This window comes from Scomber japonicus, chromosome 19 (assembly GCF_027409825.1).
Source record: "Scomber japonicus isolate fScoJap1 chromosome 19, fScoJap1.pri, whole genome shotgun sequence".
Lineage (NCBI taxonomy): Eukaryota > Metazoa > Chordata > Actinopteri > Scombriformes > Scombridae > Scomber > Scomber japonicus.
The window spans coordinates 19,794,951-19,812,304 of record NC_070596.1 but is presented as its reverse complement, the minus strand read 5'-3'; the positions used below and the strand labels follow the sequence as shown (position 1 = coordinate 19,812,304).

At 39.7% G+C, this 17,354-nt stretch overlaps 1 protein-coding gene across 2 annotated transcripts in view; it reads right to left on the bottom strand.

The window, feature by feature from the left end:
* The window catches only part of ctif (CBP80/20-dependent translation initiation factor), a 56,253-nt gene extending 42,117 nt beyond the window's left edge, over positions 1 to 14,136 (bottom strand). For both annotated transcript variants that reach the window (XM_053340395.1, XM_053340396.1), the window contains exons 1-3: positions 13,994 to 14,136; positions 2,375 to 2,606; positions 1,809 to 1,880 (exon numbers count right to left, since the gene is read on the bottom strand). In XM_053340395.1, coding sequence (XP_053196370.1) covers positions 1,809 to 1,880; positions 2,375 to 2,551 — 249 coding nt within the window. In that variant the 5' untranslated portion in view covers positions 2,552 to 2,606; positions 13,994 to 14,136. The remainder of the gene's footprint in view (positions 1 to 1,808; positions 1,881 to 2,374; positions 2,607 to 13,993) is intronic.
* Between the last annotated feature and the right edge of the window lie 3,218 nt (positions 14,137 to 17,354).

The window sequence follows — 17,354 nt, the reverse complement described above, 5'->3', positions numbered from 1 at the left end:
TGGTTTCTGTTATTGGTGCATGGTTTCTGAATGTCACTGGTTGTTGCCTAGTTTCACTGTGAGAGAAGACATGTACAAACTAGAAGTCTCTCTCTGGCATGCCCTATTGTTGCTGCACGCATTGTAAGGAAAATCAATGTACTGATATACATACTGATACATACATTTCAATCTAGTCTCTCTCTCTTTACATCTCTTATACTGTAGATGCGGCTTTCTTTGAACCTCTCACTCACGCTGTTTCTGCCTAACCACTGACTTCCTGGTGAGTCATAGCAATGAATCTCTGAGGGGAAATAATACTCTAAATCACTGCAGACTGTATAGTCAGAACAGAGCAGAGCAGCACAAAGCACAATATTTAGCAAACTAACTGACTGATAATTCATTTACGATTATTCAATTACTGGCTACAGCATCACAGCATCCCATGTTAGTCATTAAGAGTGTACTTTGTGTGCAGCAACTGTAAGCAAGCAGACAGGCAGCAAATCGCTCGAGGCTTGATGTTACTCGTCTCTTCTAATCATACACTTCAACAGCTGACAGAATGGGAAAGAGAGAGACTAACTCTAACATACAGAGCTGAGAGCTGAGGAAACCCATGCTTTAATCAGTGTGGTGCTACAGTAATGAGAGGGTGTAGATGAGCACAGGAGAGGACAGTGCAACATAGCGCTGGCAGCAGAATCAGGGCTGTAGTAGAGGGTCAACACCCGTAAACATGCTTTCCCTCTTATCAAATACTGAAATAGTATTTACGCATACTTTGCACTTGTTAATGAGGTAAAACTGTGCCTACTCTTGCAGTTTGTTTGTTTGTTTTTAATTCTAGGATTTCTTGTTTTAGGGTTTTTTGGAACATATTATCACCTGTATCCTCTTCACATGGTGCAGCTAGCAACCATCCACTTGTGTGACACAGGATTTTCAGTATTTAAATACGATATATTTCATACAAAAGACCAATATGTCATGAGCACTATGTTTAAAGCGATGGTTCAGCGTAATATCGACCTAGCGTCATATGCACCATGAGGTCTATCTAATCAGCGCCTCAGCCGTTTATTTTCATTTGGTCGCAAAATAGTGGAGTTACAGCCATCGGCCGAATGGCTTAGTACAGGCGCGAACGGGACCACCAGTGTATCTCGTAAATTACCCCACTAATAATGCCTGGATTGTTATCAAACTTCTACAGTAGTACAAATAGGGCTGCTAAAGCTATTGCGTGATCATGCACAGATCTCTAGATGTGCTGTGCGGGTGTCTCGCGAGACCACACGGTATTTCAATGATCGCGCAATATATCGACAATGTTTACAGCTTTAGCAGTAGCAGCAGAGTAAAAGCCATCAGGTAAGTGTTTATTTTAATAAACTCCTGGTGTACTTACAAACTTTTCAATGCATCGATTTATGAGTAAAGACCCTATTTGTACTACTGTAGAAGTTTGATAACAATCCGTTAGCGCCTGTACTAAGCCATTCGGCTGATGGCTCTAACTCCACTATTTTGCGACCAAATGAAAAAAAACGGCTGAGGCGCTGATTAGATAGACCTCATGGTATATATAGACCTATATAGATATATATATATATATATATATATATATATAGACATGTGTTCTGTCAAATACAGCCTCTTCATTTTTTATAGAAAGAAAAAGAAGGGATGAGAAGAGATGACAAGTGCAGTAGCAAACAACTAGACTGTGATCAATTATTCAATTCATTATTTAAGGTAAACTCCAACGTTGTGCTATAAGCAGAGTCCTGATATACAGACAAACATATAGACAGACTTACTGGCTTGAATGAGCCTCTCCCCCGTGAAGATGTCCAGCTGCCATCTTTCTTGTCAATGCATTCCTCTGTCCACTGGAGGAGAGAAACAAGAGGAAGAAGATGCTATCATCATTCTGTTTACATGTAAATAAACACCATTAACAAGTAAAGTTAAAAGTAACAACAATGGACCTAGTCAAGCAGAAAACTACATTACATCATATTTTGCAACAAGTTTCTTGAAAATCTTTCTTTTAGGTGTGTCATATTATAAAATTATTAATATTGTTATGTAATGTATATATTGACAGTAGAAAACTACCTCACGTATGAGTGTGTGTTGAGTTGCTCATGCAGTAAAACAGGATAGTTATATATCCAGTGTTGGTGGAGTACCTGCACCTTTGTCTATGTTGTCATATAGATTACAACAATATGGGCAGCTGTTTTGATGCAAGCGGCATGCTGCCATCATGTTTTAGAAGATACTATGTGCCACCAAAGCCTGTACTAAACATAACGACTGCTGCGAACAGATATGGGACTGATGAGAGGGATGTCATCCAAATACGTAATAAGGTTCTGACCTGTGGCACCTTGCCACCATTGTCCAGGTCCAGGTCTCCATCCGCCTTGTCTCCCAGAAGCCCCTGCACTTGGTACTCCAGCACATAGCTGTCGATGAAGCGCTCCAGCTCTTCAATCTCCTGTGAGCGTGTACTCCCAGCCTCAGATGATGCAGACGCCACTGACGAGTTCTCCATGGCAACCAGCGCTGTGATGGATGGGAGGAGGGGAGGAGGGGAAGGGAAGGAGGACCTGTGAAGGAAAGAAAGAAACAGAGAGAGGAGTAAGTTTAAAAAAAATAGTAAGACAAGAATCTTTCATGTCAGATTGAAGGGCCAGTCTGTGTTTACAATATCAAAACAAAAATTATATGATTGTTAAGCAGAAATGAGGTGTTACGTTAAGTAAACTTAATTTTTTTTAGAAAAACTTAATTTTTACATTGGTAAAAGTCACAGAAACAACCCGTGGAGCACCTTTTATAACTCTCACCACAATATCCCAACACTCAAAAAAACAGCAGATAACTTACTGCTGTCAACAAACATCCATATCTGCACAACTTGTTTACAGAGTGTCTTAACAGCACGCCTGTCCTGGTGTGGAGTAACAGCAGGCCCAGGTTGGGTTTGAAGCTCCGATTACATCAAATCCATCTTTAGAAAACCTCTGACTCATCTCTGCTGTTTTCTTTATAACCACACTCCCTCTGGTGTCACCGTTCACAGCCCTGTACACGTCCGTTTCTGTTTGTTTTTTCCAACTCATCCCTGCTGTCTCTCACTCCGGTCGGTGTTTGTGTGCGATCACCTGACCCCTGGCCAACAGGGAAGCAGCTTCCTGCCTGTCTGTCTATTGCTACTAAGCTCCTTTACATCATGGCTTGATCACCAGCCATGCAAAGAGGATTTATGCCCTGGTGCACGCAGAATGGTATCTGCTGAGCCCTGGGGACTCACTGGGGAGCCCTTTGCATTTGCAGCCAACCAGTCGGCTATACAAGGTCTGAAGCCTTTGTTTTGGTTTTGGCTGCAGGAATATTAATTATAGTGGCAATGAGAAGCACTACATCCTAAAGAGTCTAAATAGTCTATTGTATAAACTGTTCCACACTACCTTATGGAACAACATTTAAAAAAAGTTTTTAAAAAATGAGTTTGCATGAATTTTTTATTTATCACTACGTTGCTGCTTCTCTTTATTAACTTTTACGACCACAAGTTTAATCTCTTCACACTGCCTAGCGGGGTTAACATGTCCTAATCTGACCTAGTATCAATAGTGTAATCCATATCCGTTAATAGTGTAATATGCAAATTGATGCTGAGGATGTGATTAGCCTGGTGACTTGCAACTAGCAGACTACACGAGCATCAGTGCTCAGACAAACCACCTTGAAGAAGTTCATAATCCTCAAGAAATAAACAGCACAAGTAGTGCATGAAATTTATGAGATCTATGCATGCACATATATGGACACGAACATACACTGTATATGGGTCAATGACATTTTTTTGTGTCCATGTGGTTTAGTCAAATTTAAAAGGGGTTGAAATTTGAAAATAAATGTATGAATACCTTGCACACTTGGACCCAGCATAACATTTCTGCTTCCAATCCATTTTGAGAGAATATATTTAAGGATAATGGCATAAATGTCCAAGTGGTGTAACCATAAAAACTTTGTACTATATAATTAAACTTCATTAAAAATAGTAAATTCTCAATAAAACACCACATCAACTACTTTTTCATGATCTTACATTAGAACTTTTTATATTAAATAAAGGTAATGGAATACAATTGTTCAACGTTTTAAATCCAATCTGGGGAATCATGTCAATCAGGAACCATTTCAATTTTTAAAAGTGAAGCACTGTGCACCTAAATACACTGTAGGTGGTAGGCTCATTCTTTTGTGGTTACACCATTTGACATTTTCAAGCATTTAGTCTTACTTTTGGTTAAAAAGAAATTGTGCAAATGTCATACAACCCTATCCTAGCTCCAACTCCACGGTGGCCCAGAATCAGACCATTTATGTTGCAACATCATGGTCTGTTCAAACTCAGCTCAAAAAAGGACAGACCTCAGCCAATCATCCAAGTCATGCTGCTCTCCAGCTCCTCAGCCAACCCACTCTCAACCAGTGCTACTAAACTTCTGACAGAGCTGTGAGCAGCGTACACTTGGCCAACAAACAAATACTCCCTTGCTTTAACATGTGGCAGCTTTATAAAGTCATGAAGCATCTATTTTCTGTTGTGCAGTGTCACACTTTTTCCTTAAAAATATCTTGCATGTACCCTAAGCGAAGCGCTTCTATACTGTATTGTACTGTAGTGTAATGTGCTTCTATGTAACAACGCTACAATAAATCTTATCTTAACCAAGCAAATAATATTCAAATTTTGTTGTCATTGTGAGGTCCTGATTCTCCTGTAAGGTAACACCTGAGGCTGCTGTTAGTGTGTTAGACTGTATTTGGTATTTTCTGTCCCCCTATTATACATAATGGTGTAAAAACACTGAAAAGAGCTGCATTGATTTGATTTCAATCTCAATTCATTAATTTCCTCTGTGCTAAAAGGAGAAAGACAAGTCCCATTAATCCTATCACACTTTTAATGAATAGTGTGACAATAGGATAGTTTGCAAATGCTAGGCTATTGATCCATATTGGTAGTGGTTGCAGCCCAGTCAAATGTCCTATGGACGCCCTTGACGAGTAGTATAGAATTACTGCCTGAGGGGAAACTGCTGCCAATAGCTATTGATCTGTCCATTAATACAGCACCCATCTACTCCTCTGTCTTTTTGTCTCTGTATCTCTCAGATTCTTTACTTTAGCTTCCAGTGACTAGTTCATAGTATTTATGTGTTTACTGCACCCACCCCAAACAACATCATCATTATTATCAATATCCAAAGTAAACACTGGTTCTGTGTGTTTATTGTAAAGCTGACACAAAATCCTCCCTATCCCGCTGCTGGTGGTTACATTTACTTTGCTTTCATAGCAGATTTATCTTTCAGCTTAGTAACAAAAACATCAATATTCTCCCAGAGAGGAGAAACCAGTTTGTGTTTCTAACATAATACCAGGATCAGGTCCAGGGTGGCACAAAGTTCCTCATGTGAGAGTCAACGAGTCCAACTACCGGCGTCCCTTTAAGGTGTGAGAGCCAGAAGTTAGGTGGAAACATAACACGAGGGATTCATCAAGCGTACATGAGAAAAACAAACAGAGAGAGAGACGGACTGCTGGCTGGTGGCCTCGTTGATCTTTAACAAACAGAAACGGACTCTGTCAGTTCGAGAGCACGAACAGCATCTAAAGGCATCTCCCATTTACCAAGCACAGATATTGCGTCTCACTTCTGTACTTCCACTTAATATTTTCAGTACAGAAATGTGTTCACATTGAGAAGTATGGAAAAATGATTTGCAGTATGAGTACCCAGAACGTACTCAACACAGTCAAAAGTTGTGTGTGTAACTATGGTTAATTCTTGCCCTCAACGGTTGCCATCTTGGCTACCCATCGAAAGAGGAGGTCCACTGTTCGAACTGAAAACAGCGGCCGAGGACGTTGTAACTACACTGAACATCACTGTATTAAACAAAAATAAGGTAAACATGTATTTTGCACTAAGCACCACTTTACTGTTATCAGATGTAAACCATCACAAGGTTTATTTTTTGTGAACATGAATGCTAACGCTAGCTGGCTAACTAGCTAATAGCCATTTCAGGTAAGTGCACAGTGGGCAACTTTAATTTAACCTGTCGAAATTTAAGCACTACACAAATAAGTACATAGTGTACACAGTATATTATCAGAAGTGGTTTGAGACACAGTAAGAGTCTCGCTTAAAAACCATGAAGTGACGTGCGCTCTCATTACAAGATGTTCTGTTGTATGTTCTCTTAGCTGCTCACATTACATTTTAAACTTGGCGATTGGATTTCTCTTGGCTGAAAATTAACCTTTGAAGTCATGATTAACTTCTAACTCAAAGTCTTTCTGTACACTAGCTTGTAGCTTAAACATTTTATGAAAGAACCACAAGTCTTCTAACATAGCTGTTAACCTTTTGTAATGATTCTGTAACTAGGGGTGTTCCGAAAAGGCTTCACCAACTCTACTATCTCTGTCTTTTTCTCCACACTTACTCAAAAGTCAAATCCAGTATCAAATCCACATACCAGGACCAAATCCTTTCAAAATCCCTTATCAAATCTTTAGTTAGGTTTATCTTTCAACCTTTCCAAGTAACTAAAGGGTAAAAAAAATGCAATTTAAAAAATATCAAGTCACTTTTTTGTTGGCTGAAGAGACAGAAAAAAAACATTATAATATGACACATAAAATTACCTAACAGCTGTAGCCTGTGTTTAACATGCTAGGTATTGATTAAGAACTATTACATTGATCAGATTGAAATATTAATTACATGATATGAATTAAGATTTTAAGTCCACACTGTGTTATAGACCATTGTGTCTCAATCAGTCTTTGGTTGAATTCAAACATCAGCAGCATAAGGCACATTAAGAAAAGAATAGTTAAACTTTTCATTTTATCTAGTAGGGAATTAACATTAATTAGCCACAGCTGATATAATGTGTAGCTGATGAAAGAAAGAGTACATCAGATCATGGATGATGAAGCAGTCTGTTGCAGCGATCATCACACTGAAAATGTGTAATAGTCTCATGGCTGTAGCAATTTTAGCCAGCCTACACCTACTGAAGTCATTGAATCTAATCTAAGACAGTCCTCTCGCCACCTCTCTCTTCCTCTTTCTGTATGTCCCGCTCTCCTCAGTCCTTCTCAAACTACTTGTTTCCACACCCCAGACACCCTGACGACTCCTCCCATTCCTTCCGGCCTCCTGTCTCGCTCTTCCTCCTTCAGCTCCGCCAGCTGTTCCAACAAAAGAGACTTCCTGCTTTAATGTCTCGGGTCACACTTTAAAGCCTTACTGTTGTCGTGCTGCAGCAGCGAGTATCAAACACTTGCAAGCATCGCTGTTCACATCTACACATTTTTAAAATACCTAATTTGGTCAACACAATCCTGTTCTCCGTTACTGAGTCGACTGAATGGCCCTCTAACAATGATGAACAGTCTCAGTCGGGATAAATGACGTGATAAATGTCACAGCCGGTGACACTACAGGTCAGCAGAGATAGATCCAAAACTGTAAAATGCAGAGCAGCACGTACGACAGTATAGCCAAAGATAAAGACTGTGGTACACAGCCCAGCACCATCCAGACAGATACTGAAGAGGCCAGACAGACACAGCATGGTACTGGACAGCACACTGCTTCTTTGTTTGAGAAGGAGAGACAAACGCCAATCCACACCATGTATGCTCCATGATAGGATAATTCACCAAAAAGCTGACAGTAGATGTATCAATGGAAGAAGAGGAATATTAGACTCCCTTCTCTCTGCTAGTGTTACCTTCATGGATTCATGATTCACTGAAACAACAGGTTAAAATCTATTGTTTTACATAAAGATTAGAGACTGAATCGGGACTGTGAGTATAAATGTTTGAATGTTGAAGCAAATGTACTTTTATCTAGTTTTATATCTAATAAAAGTGCAATAAATTACAGCTTGTAGCATAAAAACCACGTAAACCATAATCCCCTGGGGTCCAAATACATAAAAGCCACTACAGCAGACAAAAATCATCCTGGATACTGTACATCACGCCATACTACAGCAACACACCAGTAAGAAAGAGAAGCTATCAGACGTTGGTGATTTACAGCCTTTGATATAGTTACACAACAAGTACAAACCATAATCCTCACAACCGAAACAGAGTACAACATGAGACCCAGTCTACTCAGTGGGAGTCCAAATCAACGCTCTCACCCCTCGCAGCGAGAGCTGCTAATACGCCTAATCTGGTCTACTACTGACTGACTGGCTGGCTTAACTAACTCACACTTGGGTTTAGATGTCATTTGGAGTAGTCTATTTTTGAGAGCAGCAGAGTGGCACAGTGTCTTCAAGTCTAATTCATTTGACATATTTGCTAATACATGTGAGTGTGTGTTTGCACATACTCACATAAGATGGAGTAACACTGCAAACACTTCACAAGAGTGACACTCTGCAAAAAGCAAAATTATATAATGAGCACTATGTGAGCATTTGGTTGCATGAAGATAAGGAAGGCAAATTGCGTTCATACTTGAGCGGTGCTGCAGTAAAATTACCCGATTGTTAGGGTTAGAGCTTTTATCATATTAAACTGGTGTGTGAACACAGATGTACAACTTAGATGAAGCCACGGTAACTGTTAATGTGTTTACTAATCGTGTTAATGGTGTTTATTTATATTATTATTATCAATGTAGAGGATAGTGCCACTGTGTCAGTTTAGAGGCATGGTGCAGCTACAAAATGCTGCTGAAACATTTATTTTCATTATTGATTAATCTGCCGATTTGTTTCGAGATAAACTGATTACTTGTTTAGTCTATAAAATGTCAAATAATAGTGAAAAATGTCTGTAATAATTTCCCAAAGCCTGAGGTGACATTCAGACGTCTTGTACAGTCTGAGCATCAGTCAATAACTCCCAAATATTCACTGCACAATTATATAAAACAGAAAAGTAGTGAGTATTTGCATTTGAGAAGCTGGAATGAGCAAATGCCTGTTTCTTCTTTAGGTTGTTCTCATTTTATAGTATTATCATTGTTTTTTTCTTTGTTGCTTTCTTGTCTTGTTATATGGCTGTTAATATTTGAAAAAAGCATATAAAAATATGCTGAAATAAATAATAATAAATGGAGCCCTGGTTCAATTCCGGCAAGGGACACCTATGCTGCAGGTGATCCCCATCCCTCTCTCCCTGTTTCCTGTCGGCCTCTCTGACACCTACTAACACAATAAAGGCAAAAAAAGCCCAAAATATAACTTAAAAGAACTAAAACAATGAATCAATCATGAAAAGTGTTAATATTTTTTGTAATTAATCGACTAATTGTGTTTTTAGAGATAAAGTTACTCCAACTGAGTCCATTGTAGACCCCCGCCTCCCGTTCACTGTGATGGGCTGTTGTGAGGGGGAACGTTATTACTCATACAATGTGAGCTGAATGACCTGAATAAAGAGGAACTCACCAGTAAGCAGCACGGGGGGGGGGGGTACTCATCCACATACACACACACACATATACTTGCTGGACATATTTAAAAACAATGGTGCCATTGTGCCCCCCCATACCCTGGTAGTAACCTAATGGGAGCAGATTGAGCATGTGCAGAACGGTTGGGACTGTAGCCCGATGATGAAACAGAACTGCAACAATTTGTTGATTACTTAATTAACAGAAAAGGCATCTATTTATCTATTTTGATGATCGTTTTAGTCATTTTTAAAGCAAAAATGTAGATTATTAAATGTGATTACTCAAAATGTTGTATATTATACATGTTGCTAAGCGGATATATTTGTGTTTTAGAAAGTGTATTTGTCAAAAAGAGACATTTAAAGAAATCACCTTGAATTCTGGGAAAGTCACACTTCACTTCATTTTCTGACACTGCAGCCCTAAAAACAAAGTCCTGGCGAACAAGGGAGGGCTCACCGGCTCCAAAACATGCATGGAGTGTATAGGTAGAAGTTCTGAGGCCTCACAGCTGAAAGGCAACAACAACAAAACAAAAAATGAAAAGAGAAGCCTGACAAAGGTTAGACTATACAGAGCTGCGGCCATTATTGGTTAAGCGCTGAACACATGACATGACCACAAAACAACAAGTAACTCTGCTGACAAAAAGGGTTGGCCATAGAAACACAACAACGTGCTGGTGAACTAGCATCCCTGCTCTAAGCTAAAAAACACATTATATCTCTCCTCTTACAAAGCTACTGTATGCCCCCCCCTCCACCCACGTGATCACAGTCTCCTCATTTTCCCTTTCTCCTCACTCACTCTCACTCATCAGCTACACTACAGGAAACATAATGAGCTGCACTTCCCACGAGATGGAACGAGGCTAGATTTCTACACAGCCTGAGTCAGGGTGTTCCAGTTTTCTGCAGGCTACTTCCACTCTCTCCATAACATGCCTCTCCTCCTCCTCCTCCGCCACATTCTTCAAAGCAGTGCAACACTACCCTGGTGTTTCAGTGTTTTTGAAGTAGGAGTCACATGCCGCCACCACCACTCATATCAACCCTGGGCATCCTTATTTGTAACGCGTGGTAATCGAGGATCATTCTTTTTGGTTCCTGTCACTGTTTGACCTTCGAGGGCAGAGTTCACAAGCCCCACTGACTCAATCATTCATGACAAGAATGCAGCACTGATGTGAGCTGGGAGTGCGGCTCTCGGGGGTGATGACGCTGCACCGGCTCTGCTTAGATGGTCTAAATCAGGGGTGGCAAACTCATTTTAGCTCAAGGGCCATGTACTGCCCAATTTGATCTCAAGTGGGCCAGATAACAGGTCTGACATAGAAAGTTTTTATCATAATTTTACTATAATAAAACTAATTTACAAAATAAACAACCTGATGTCTTAAGAAAAATGAGTGCAATTTCAACAATAGTATGTCTCACCAATTCTGGCCAGGGTGGGAAAAAAAAGCTCTGAATCAGCAGAAAAATTTTAATGACTTTTCAGCAATTTATCTAGTGGGGCAGATTGGCCCCCTTGGCGGACTGGTTCCGGCCCACGGGCCTTATGTTTAACACCCCTGGTCTAAATAAATCCATCAAGTTTAAACATCAGCAATTAGTATTTTTTTCTACAACAGGGTCATCGTGGTTTTTGTATTTCAGCACTGAAAAGTTAAAGTGTGACTGACTTTGTGTTTCTGTGATGTAGTCAAGTAAGGTCCTGATTTAAAGGCCTGATCATTTAGATGAAACTATTGATCAGCCACCAGCCGTTTCACACACTGAGATCAAAGATTAGATTGGATCAGTTTAATGGGAGGAGGGCCAGAGCTACCAGAGCTAAATGCTACTATAATATCATGAACTACCTCTAGCGTGGGATGATTAACCCTTACATACTGTTCAGGGTCAAATTTAACCCATTTTTTACATTCGAGAGCTGTGAAAATACTTACTTTACATGCTTTTTCAAATGTGACCCCAAATATGGTGAAGATAGGAGGAAACTAACCATTCATGCACATTCACACACCGTTGACACAGCAACGGGAGCAATTTGGGGTTAAGTATCCTGCCCAAGGACACATTGACATGTGGACTGGAGGAGCCTGGAATCGAACCGCTAATATTCCAATTGGTGAACAACCGCTCTACCTCCTGAAGAACAGCCGCCCAAATATACAAACATTTAGATTAAAAAAAGTTTTTGTGCAGCTGATACACATATTTGTAACTGCACATTTCCAAAGCCAACCTGTGTTTATTCTTCATATTCTACAAAACGTTGTGGACAATATATATAGTGATTGTGTCTTAGATAAATATAATACCCGGTGTTTGATCTCTGACAGCTTCATTAAGGATTAATCAAACATTTATCAATGACTGATGGGGGAATTTATGGATGTGAATTGGTGTAGAGACTAATTATGAGTCCGAATATGAACAGTATGAGAGGGTTAAACAGCACAGTTATCTCTCACACATACTAAGATGCTTTTACAATGCTCGCAGCATTTAAACTGAGGAGCATATAAGTGATGCTGATCAGAAAATCCAGCAAAAAATTGTGCATCTGACCGACTGAGTGATTGACCTCCACTGTCACAAATGCATCACGGACAGAGAGTTATCTTTGCTAGTTAGCATGACATTTGCATACCTCAGTCGACTGTTTAATCTCACACATGTAAACTTATTATCAAGGTTCCTAGACTAACTTGTGTCACCCAGTGAAAGCGTGCTTAGTGGTTATATCCTTACACATATACACATACACTAAAAATGTTCAGCATTTGTTTAAGCATCTGTGGGTTTTTTCCAGTCGTTCTCGCTACTGGAAATAATGTTGGTAAAGTATGTCTGATGATTGACATCTAACTGAGACATGACATATTTTAAATTGTTCCATGTATGTTTAAAGTTGACCCGTTACAAGCGAAGAGGTTGCCGGCGGGCTGGGTGGAGTAAACACGTTGCCAAAGTTAAAAGTCTGATGTCTGATTGAAATGAATACAGCGTAGCGGATGAGACACTGGCAGAACCTGATTTACCACCAAGCAGGCTGACTAATGACTTGGCCTAGACCCTGGTTGATGCACCACAGAAGCGTGTCTGGGAAAATTGGGGAACGATCATACACTCACGTCCTTTGTTCAAAAAAGGAGCATATTTTCCCCCTCAGCAGGATTGAATAAATCTGATTACTGATTAATTAATCTTTTCCCCACTGAAAAAACAAACTACTATCTAAAAGAAATTCAACTCAACCTGCTCTCACTTTTCAGCATCCAAGTGTGCCAAATCCTGTCTCGCTCTAGTCAGGAGGGTCTCTGCTATGTGACTTGTGGTGGCACGCACAAATTCCTTCACTTCACTAAAGTCACTCTGATCCAATCAGTCTTTGAGCGGTAGGAATCACAGGAATCTGAGCAATGTTATGAGCAAACTAGACCTAAGAGCATAAAAACAACAATCAGCACTCCTATAGGATACACTTCAGTGTTGTAAAGTTTGTTATCTAATAATAAAGAGTTATTATACAGTGTTGTGTTGATTTTTAAGCTGTAAGGACAAATTTGATGATAGCACACACAGGCCTAAATGTTTGTTCATCCTGTACTTATTACACATGCAATCTAATTTCCCCTAAACATCTGCTTCAACTACTCCAGTTTTCCTAAGAGAAGACAGTTTCCTCTTAAGATATAAGTTGTAGGTGTAGCTATGATTACTTTTCCTACCTTCCTGCCTCTGACTAGCAGCAACTGTGCTCCACTCTTTGTTATGAGGGTCAAACAGCTGAGACAGGCTTATGATCTGCAAGGAGAGAGCTCAACCCCCTTTACCAGCTTTTCCAGGGCAGACTGGCCCCTTGTGTGAACGGCTATTCCTGTCATTCCTGTCCTGCAAGTACAACAACACAAGGATACTGAAACTAAGCAGGGTACAGGGCTGACCTTAACTACTGACCGTAGCGTTTTTCAGCGTTACACCGGCTACAGGTTTTTGCTCTCTCATAACCACGCCCATGTTGGCTTGAGATGCTAGCACTGAATGTGTCAGTTAGCTAAGTGGTGTATTTTTATGAAGACGTGTAAGGTGTGTTATCCAAAAAAATGCTGCACCTTAATGTATCTTGTCAAAAGCAACAAAAGCCACATCTGGAGGCGCCTCCGCCCTGCTGTGTCCGCCCGCGTATCACCGGTAACAATGGTGACGCAAGCTTTGCGGCTAACGTTAAGCTAGCTCCAAAGTACAACAGTAAACAACAGGCCCACACTTTTTTTCACCAATTCAAACCAGCCTTCGTCTATTATATGATATCAACAGGTCTGCAAGTTGAGGTCATAGCAGAAGCAGGTCATTCATAGCATAGCTCCACAACTCTGCTGCAAAGGAAAAACTGTTATCTGGTTACCAGGGTTAGAGCACTACAAAACGACAGACACCTTCACCGGCTTATAACGAGATAAACCCTCACCCGAAGTGAAATTCTGACTCCTGGTGAACCCGGGATCACCTCCTGAGATCACGACCGTGTGTCATGGGCGTGTTTCCCAAAAAGAAATGTGAGGAGGAAGAAGAGGATTAGCGTTAGCAGTGCAGTTGTGACTCCAACGTCCCAGACGGATGAAAAAAGGGAATGCAGGAATGTGACGTTCGGTCCGGTTTGCTGGCAGCATTGACACGTGCACTCCACCATGAAGCATTATGGGAAATGGAGTCCAGCGTCAGAGTGAGCGTGAAAAGTCTATGAAAAAGAGAAGATATGTCGTGAACTTTAGAAAGGATTTGTATTGAAGGGGGGACATTTTCATATCCACAAAGCCAAACATTACCAGTTATTTTTAATTGAAGTAAAATTCGAGTCTATAAAATATTTTTTTTTAAACAGAAGAAGAAATGTGTATCTGCTATCAAATTCTATTCAGAATGTTATGTTTTATTTTTTTTCCCAACTGGATTTTTTTCTTATGACTAAATAGGTATTTCCTTCTTATTTAGTATTTTAGTTATGAACTTGAATGTCTGGTTGTTTGCATATTTTTTTTTTAATGTATTGTATATTCTGTCCAACAAATGATAAAAAAAATTGAAAACAAAAAACAAAAAAGGAGAAGATATGTGGTTGTTTTGGATTATTTCAGATAGTTAATTTAACAATTGATTAAGTAGTTCTATTTTTATTTCGAGGAATTGACTAGTTTTAGTTTAGTTTTAGTCTTAGTTTTAGTTTTTCAGGTATTAGGAGGAAAGCCTTGATTTGTAGAAGCAGAAAAGGATGAAATAATGCATGACACCACCACCAAAAGGTACCATATTGTGCAAAGCCATTTTATGATTTTATTCTTTAACCATTAACAATGCTCAATCCACAGCAGAGCTCATTAATTATCACCTGGCGCTAAATCAAAAGCAAAACTTTAAATGGTCTGTGACAACGAAAACAAATCCGATTTTATCTGCAATTCACTGTAGTTTTTATTTAGTTATTTGGGTTTTTTATGTTGTTTTTAAAAAAATCTCAGTCACTTAACACACGCCCCTGTTTTTTATGCTGTTAGCCTAAACGACATGCCCAAGTTGTGAGCAGCACAGATCCCACATAGTTTGAGACTCAATGATGTGTCTGGTATCATTGGAAAGGAAACACTCTCAGGATTCTTGTAAAAGTGTCTGTGTGATTCTGAGACTTACTGACAAAGAGTGGCAGAGGTTACAATGATGGGGTTGTTTACTCGCCCATACGTTTGCCTTTACAATGACATGTGTACAGACATTCAGGGACCTCTCAGCAGGATATAGACACAATGAGGCCACAGCCACATGTCTTGGCTTCATGCAGTCCAAATTTGGAGTCAAAAGACCAAAAGATGAATTTTTCAGAATTATTTTTCAACAGGTATGTCCATGCGTTTTCCTCAGGTCCTTTTTGGAGACTCCAAATGGACACTTGGTTACCAAAGCTGTATAACCGCAATCAAACACCTATAACTTCACATCCACTTTGCCTACAATCAAGATCTTGGTCTCTAATGAAAGCTAACGCCATATTATTATTATTATTAATATTATTATTATTATTATTATTATTATTATTATTATTATTACGTATAACCATATTTTTTTGTTTGGCCATATCTATCTATCTATCTATCTGTTTATTTTGGTATAAGTCATATGTCAAGTCGAAGAAGAACCAACCGTGTACCAAAATGCCGAGTGCGTAATGATATATGGTTCAACTGTTTTACGCACAGGGCGCACGCCGGTTACGCTTGGAGTTTGTTTATGGACAGCCAAACGTAATAGCTTAGTGTCATACACCGTTGGAAACCTCTGACTATTGGCTAAAAGGTTATCATTTCACCGAATATTTCCATAGGCTAGAACAGCAGTCAATCAAAGCCATGTCGTCATTGTTGTCAGTCACATGTCCTCATTGGCTTTGGAGACATGTACTGCCTAATCCTAAACACCGATTGGCTTGTGTGTGGTGTCGTCAGAAGCAGAAGAGGCTCACGGTCGTAAACGTCTAGTCACGTGTGCTCTGAGATGCACGTGCATGTCAGGAAATGACGTAAACGGACCGTATGTGGTTTGTTATTTGTGTTATTACGTTACGTGTTGGACTAAATACATGGACATATTGAGGAAAGTATTTCGGTTTTATGGAAACGGATTTCATATTTCACAAGAATGGATATTTGGCGAGCTGTACAGAAAGTGCTGAGTCATAAGATGATCGTTGTGGATAAAGGGAAGACTTTGAAGGTATGTAGGCATTATAGCTGTTCTTACTTAGCTCAGGGGCTAGCCGAGCTAATCGCTAATACTATTACGGCTGTGAACAACCATTTAAGTCGTGAGTGGTCTTGAATGAATCAGGACAATCTAAGCTTTCCAACAATGTACGGCATGAATATATATGTTTAAGGGTTGGTGTTTAAAACATCCAGAAGAACTTGTGGCTACCTCTTAACATCCGTCCCGTCCCGTAGACGGAACAGCGTGCGTTAAGTGGTTAACAATATTATTTTTTCACGGCTAGTTTTAGTTTTAGTCTCAGTTTTCATCAACTATAATGACCCTGGTGGTTGTTTGTGATGATGTTTGTGGTTTGACAATCCGTTATTGTTGCCTCCTTACTTCCAGGGCAAACAGTTTTGATAAATTAAAAGAAGACAGGAGCACCACAAACATTTTATCCACCCTTTTCATTTGGTAAAAAATACATAAACAGCTAGCATATTTCAGCCTCACACAAATCGCAAAATTCATTTTAGCCCAATTATCATTGGATCCCCCCTTCTCCAACAACAGCAACTTTATTAAGGACAATACACATCCCTCCCATCATCTGTTCTCACTACTGCCATCTGGAAGAAGACGCTGCAGAGCCTTAAAGACCTTAAAGGCACTTCAAGACTCAGGAACAGCTTCTGCCCAACAGCTTTCAGTGAACTGAACTCACACCCTTCCACCCACCACCTCCCCATTGCCACCAAAACAATCTTACCTCAAGTGCAATCATAGTAAACTAATGTGCAATAACTGCATAAGCACTTTAAATAATTTTATATTGTATTTTATATTCTATTTTTATAGCTTTTGACTCTTTCAAAAGTTTATTCTGATGTGTGTGCATGTGAGTGAATGGATGGATGAGTAGAGTGAATGGGCTACAGGTTTCCTTTTCTTAAAGAGAGACAACTAATTTCTTTGTATGTTAACATGCAATTACAATAAAGGCATTCTATTTTATTCTATTCTATTCTACCATAGGCTTACTTGTTTATTTCTTTCTGCATGTCCCATAAAGCCACGTGTAGTGC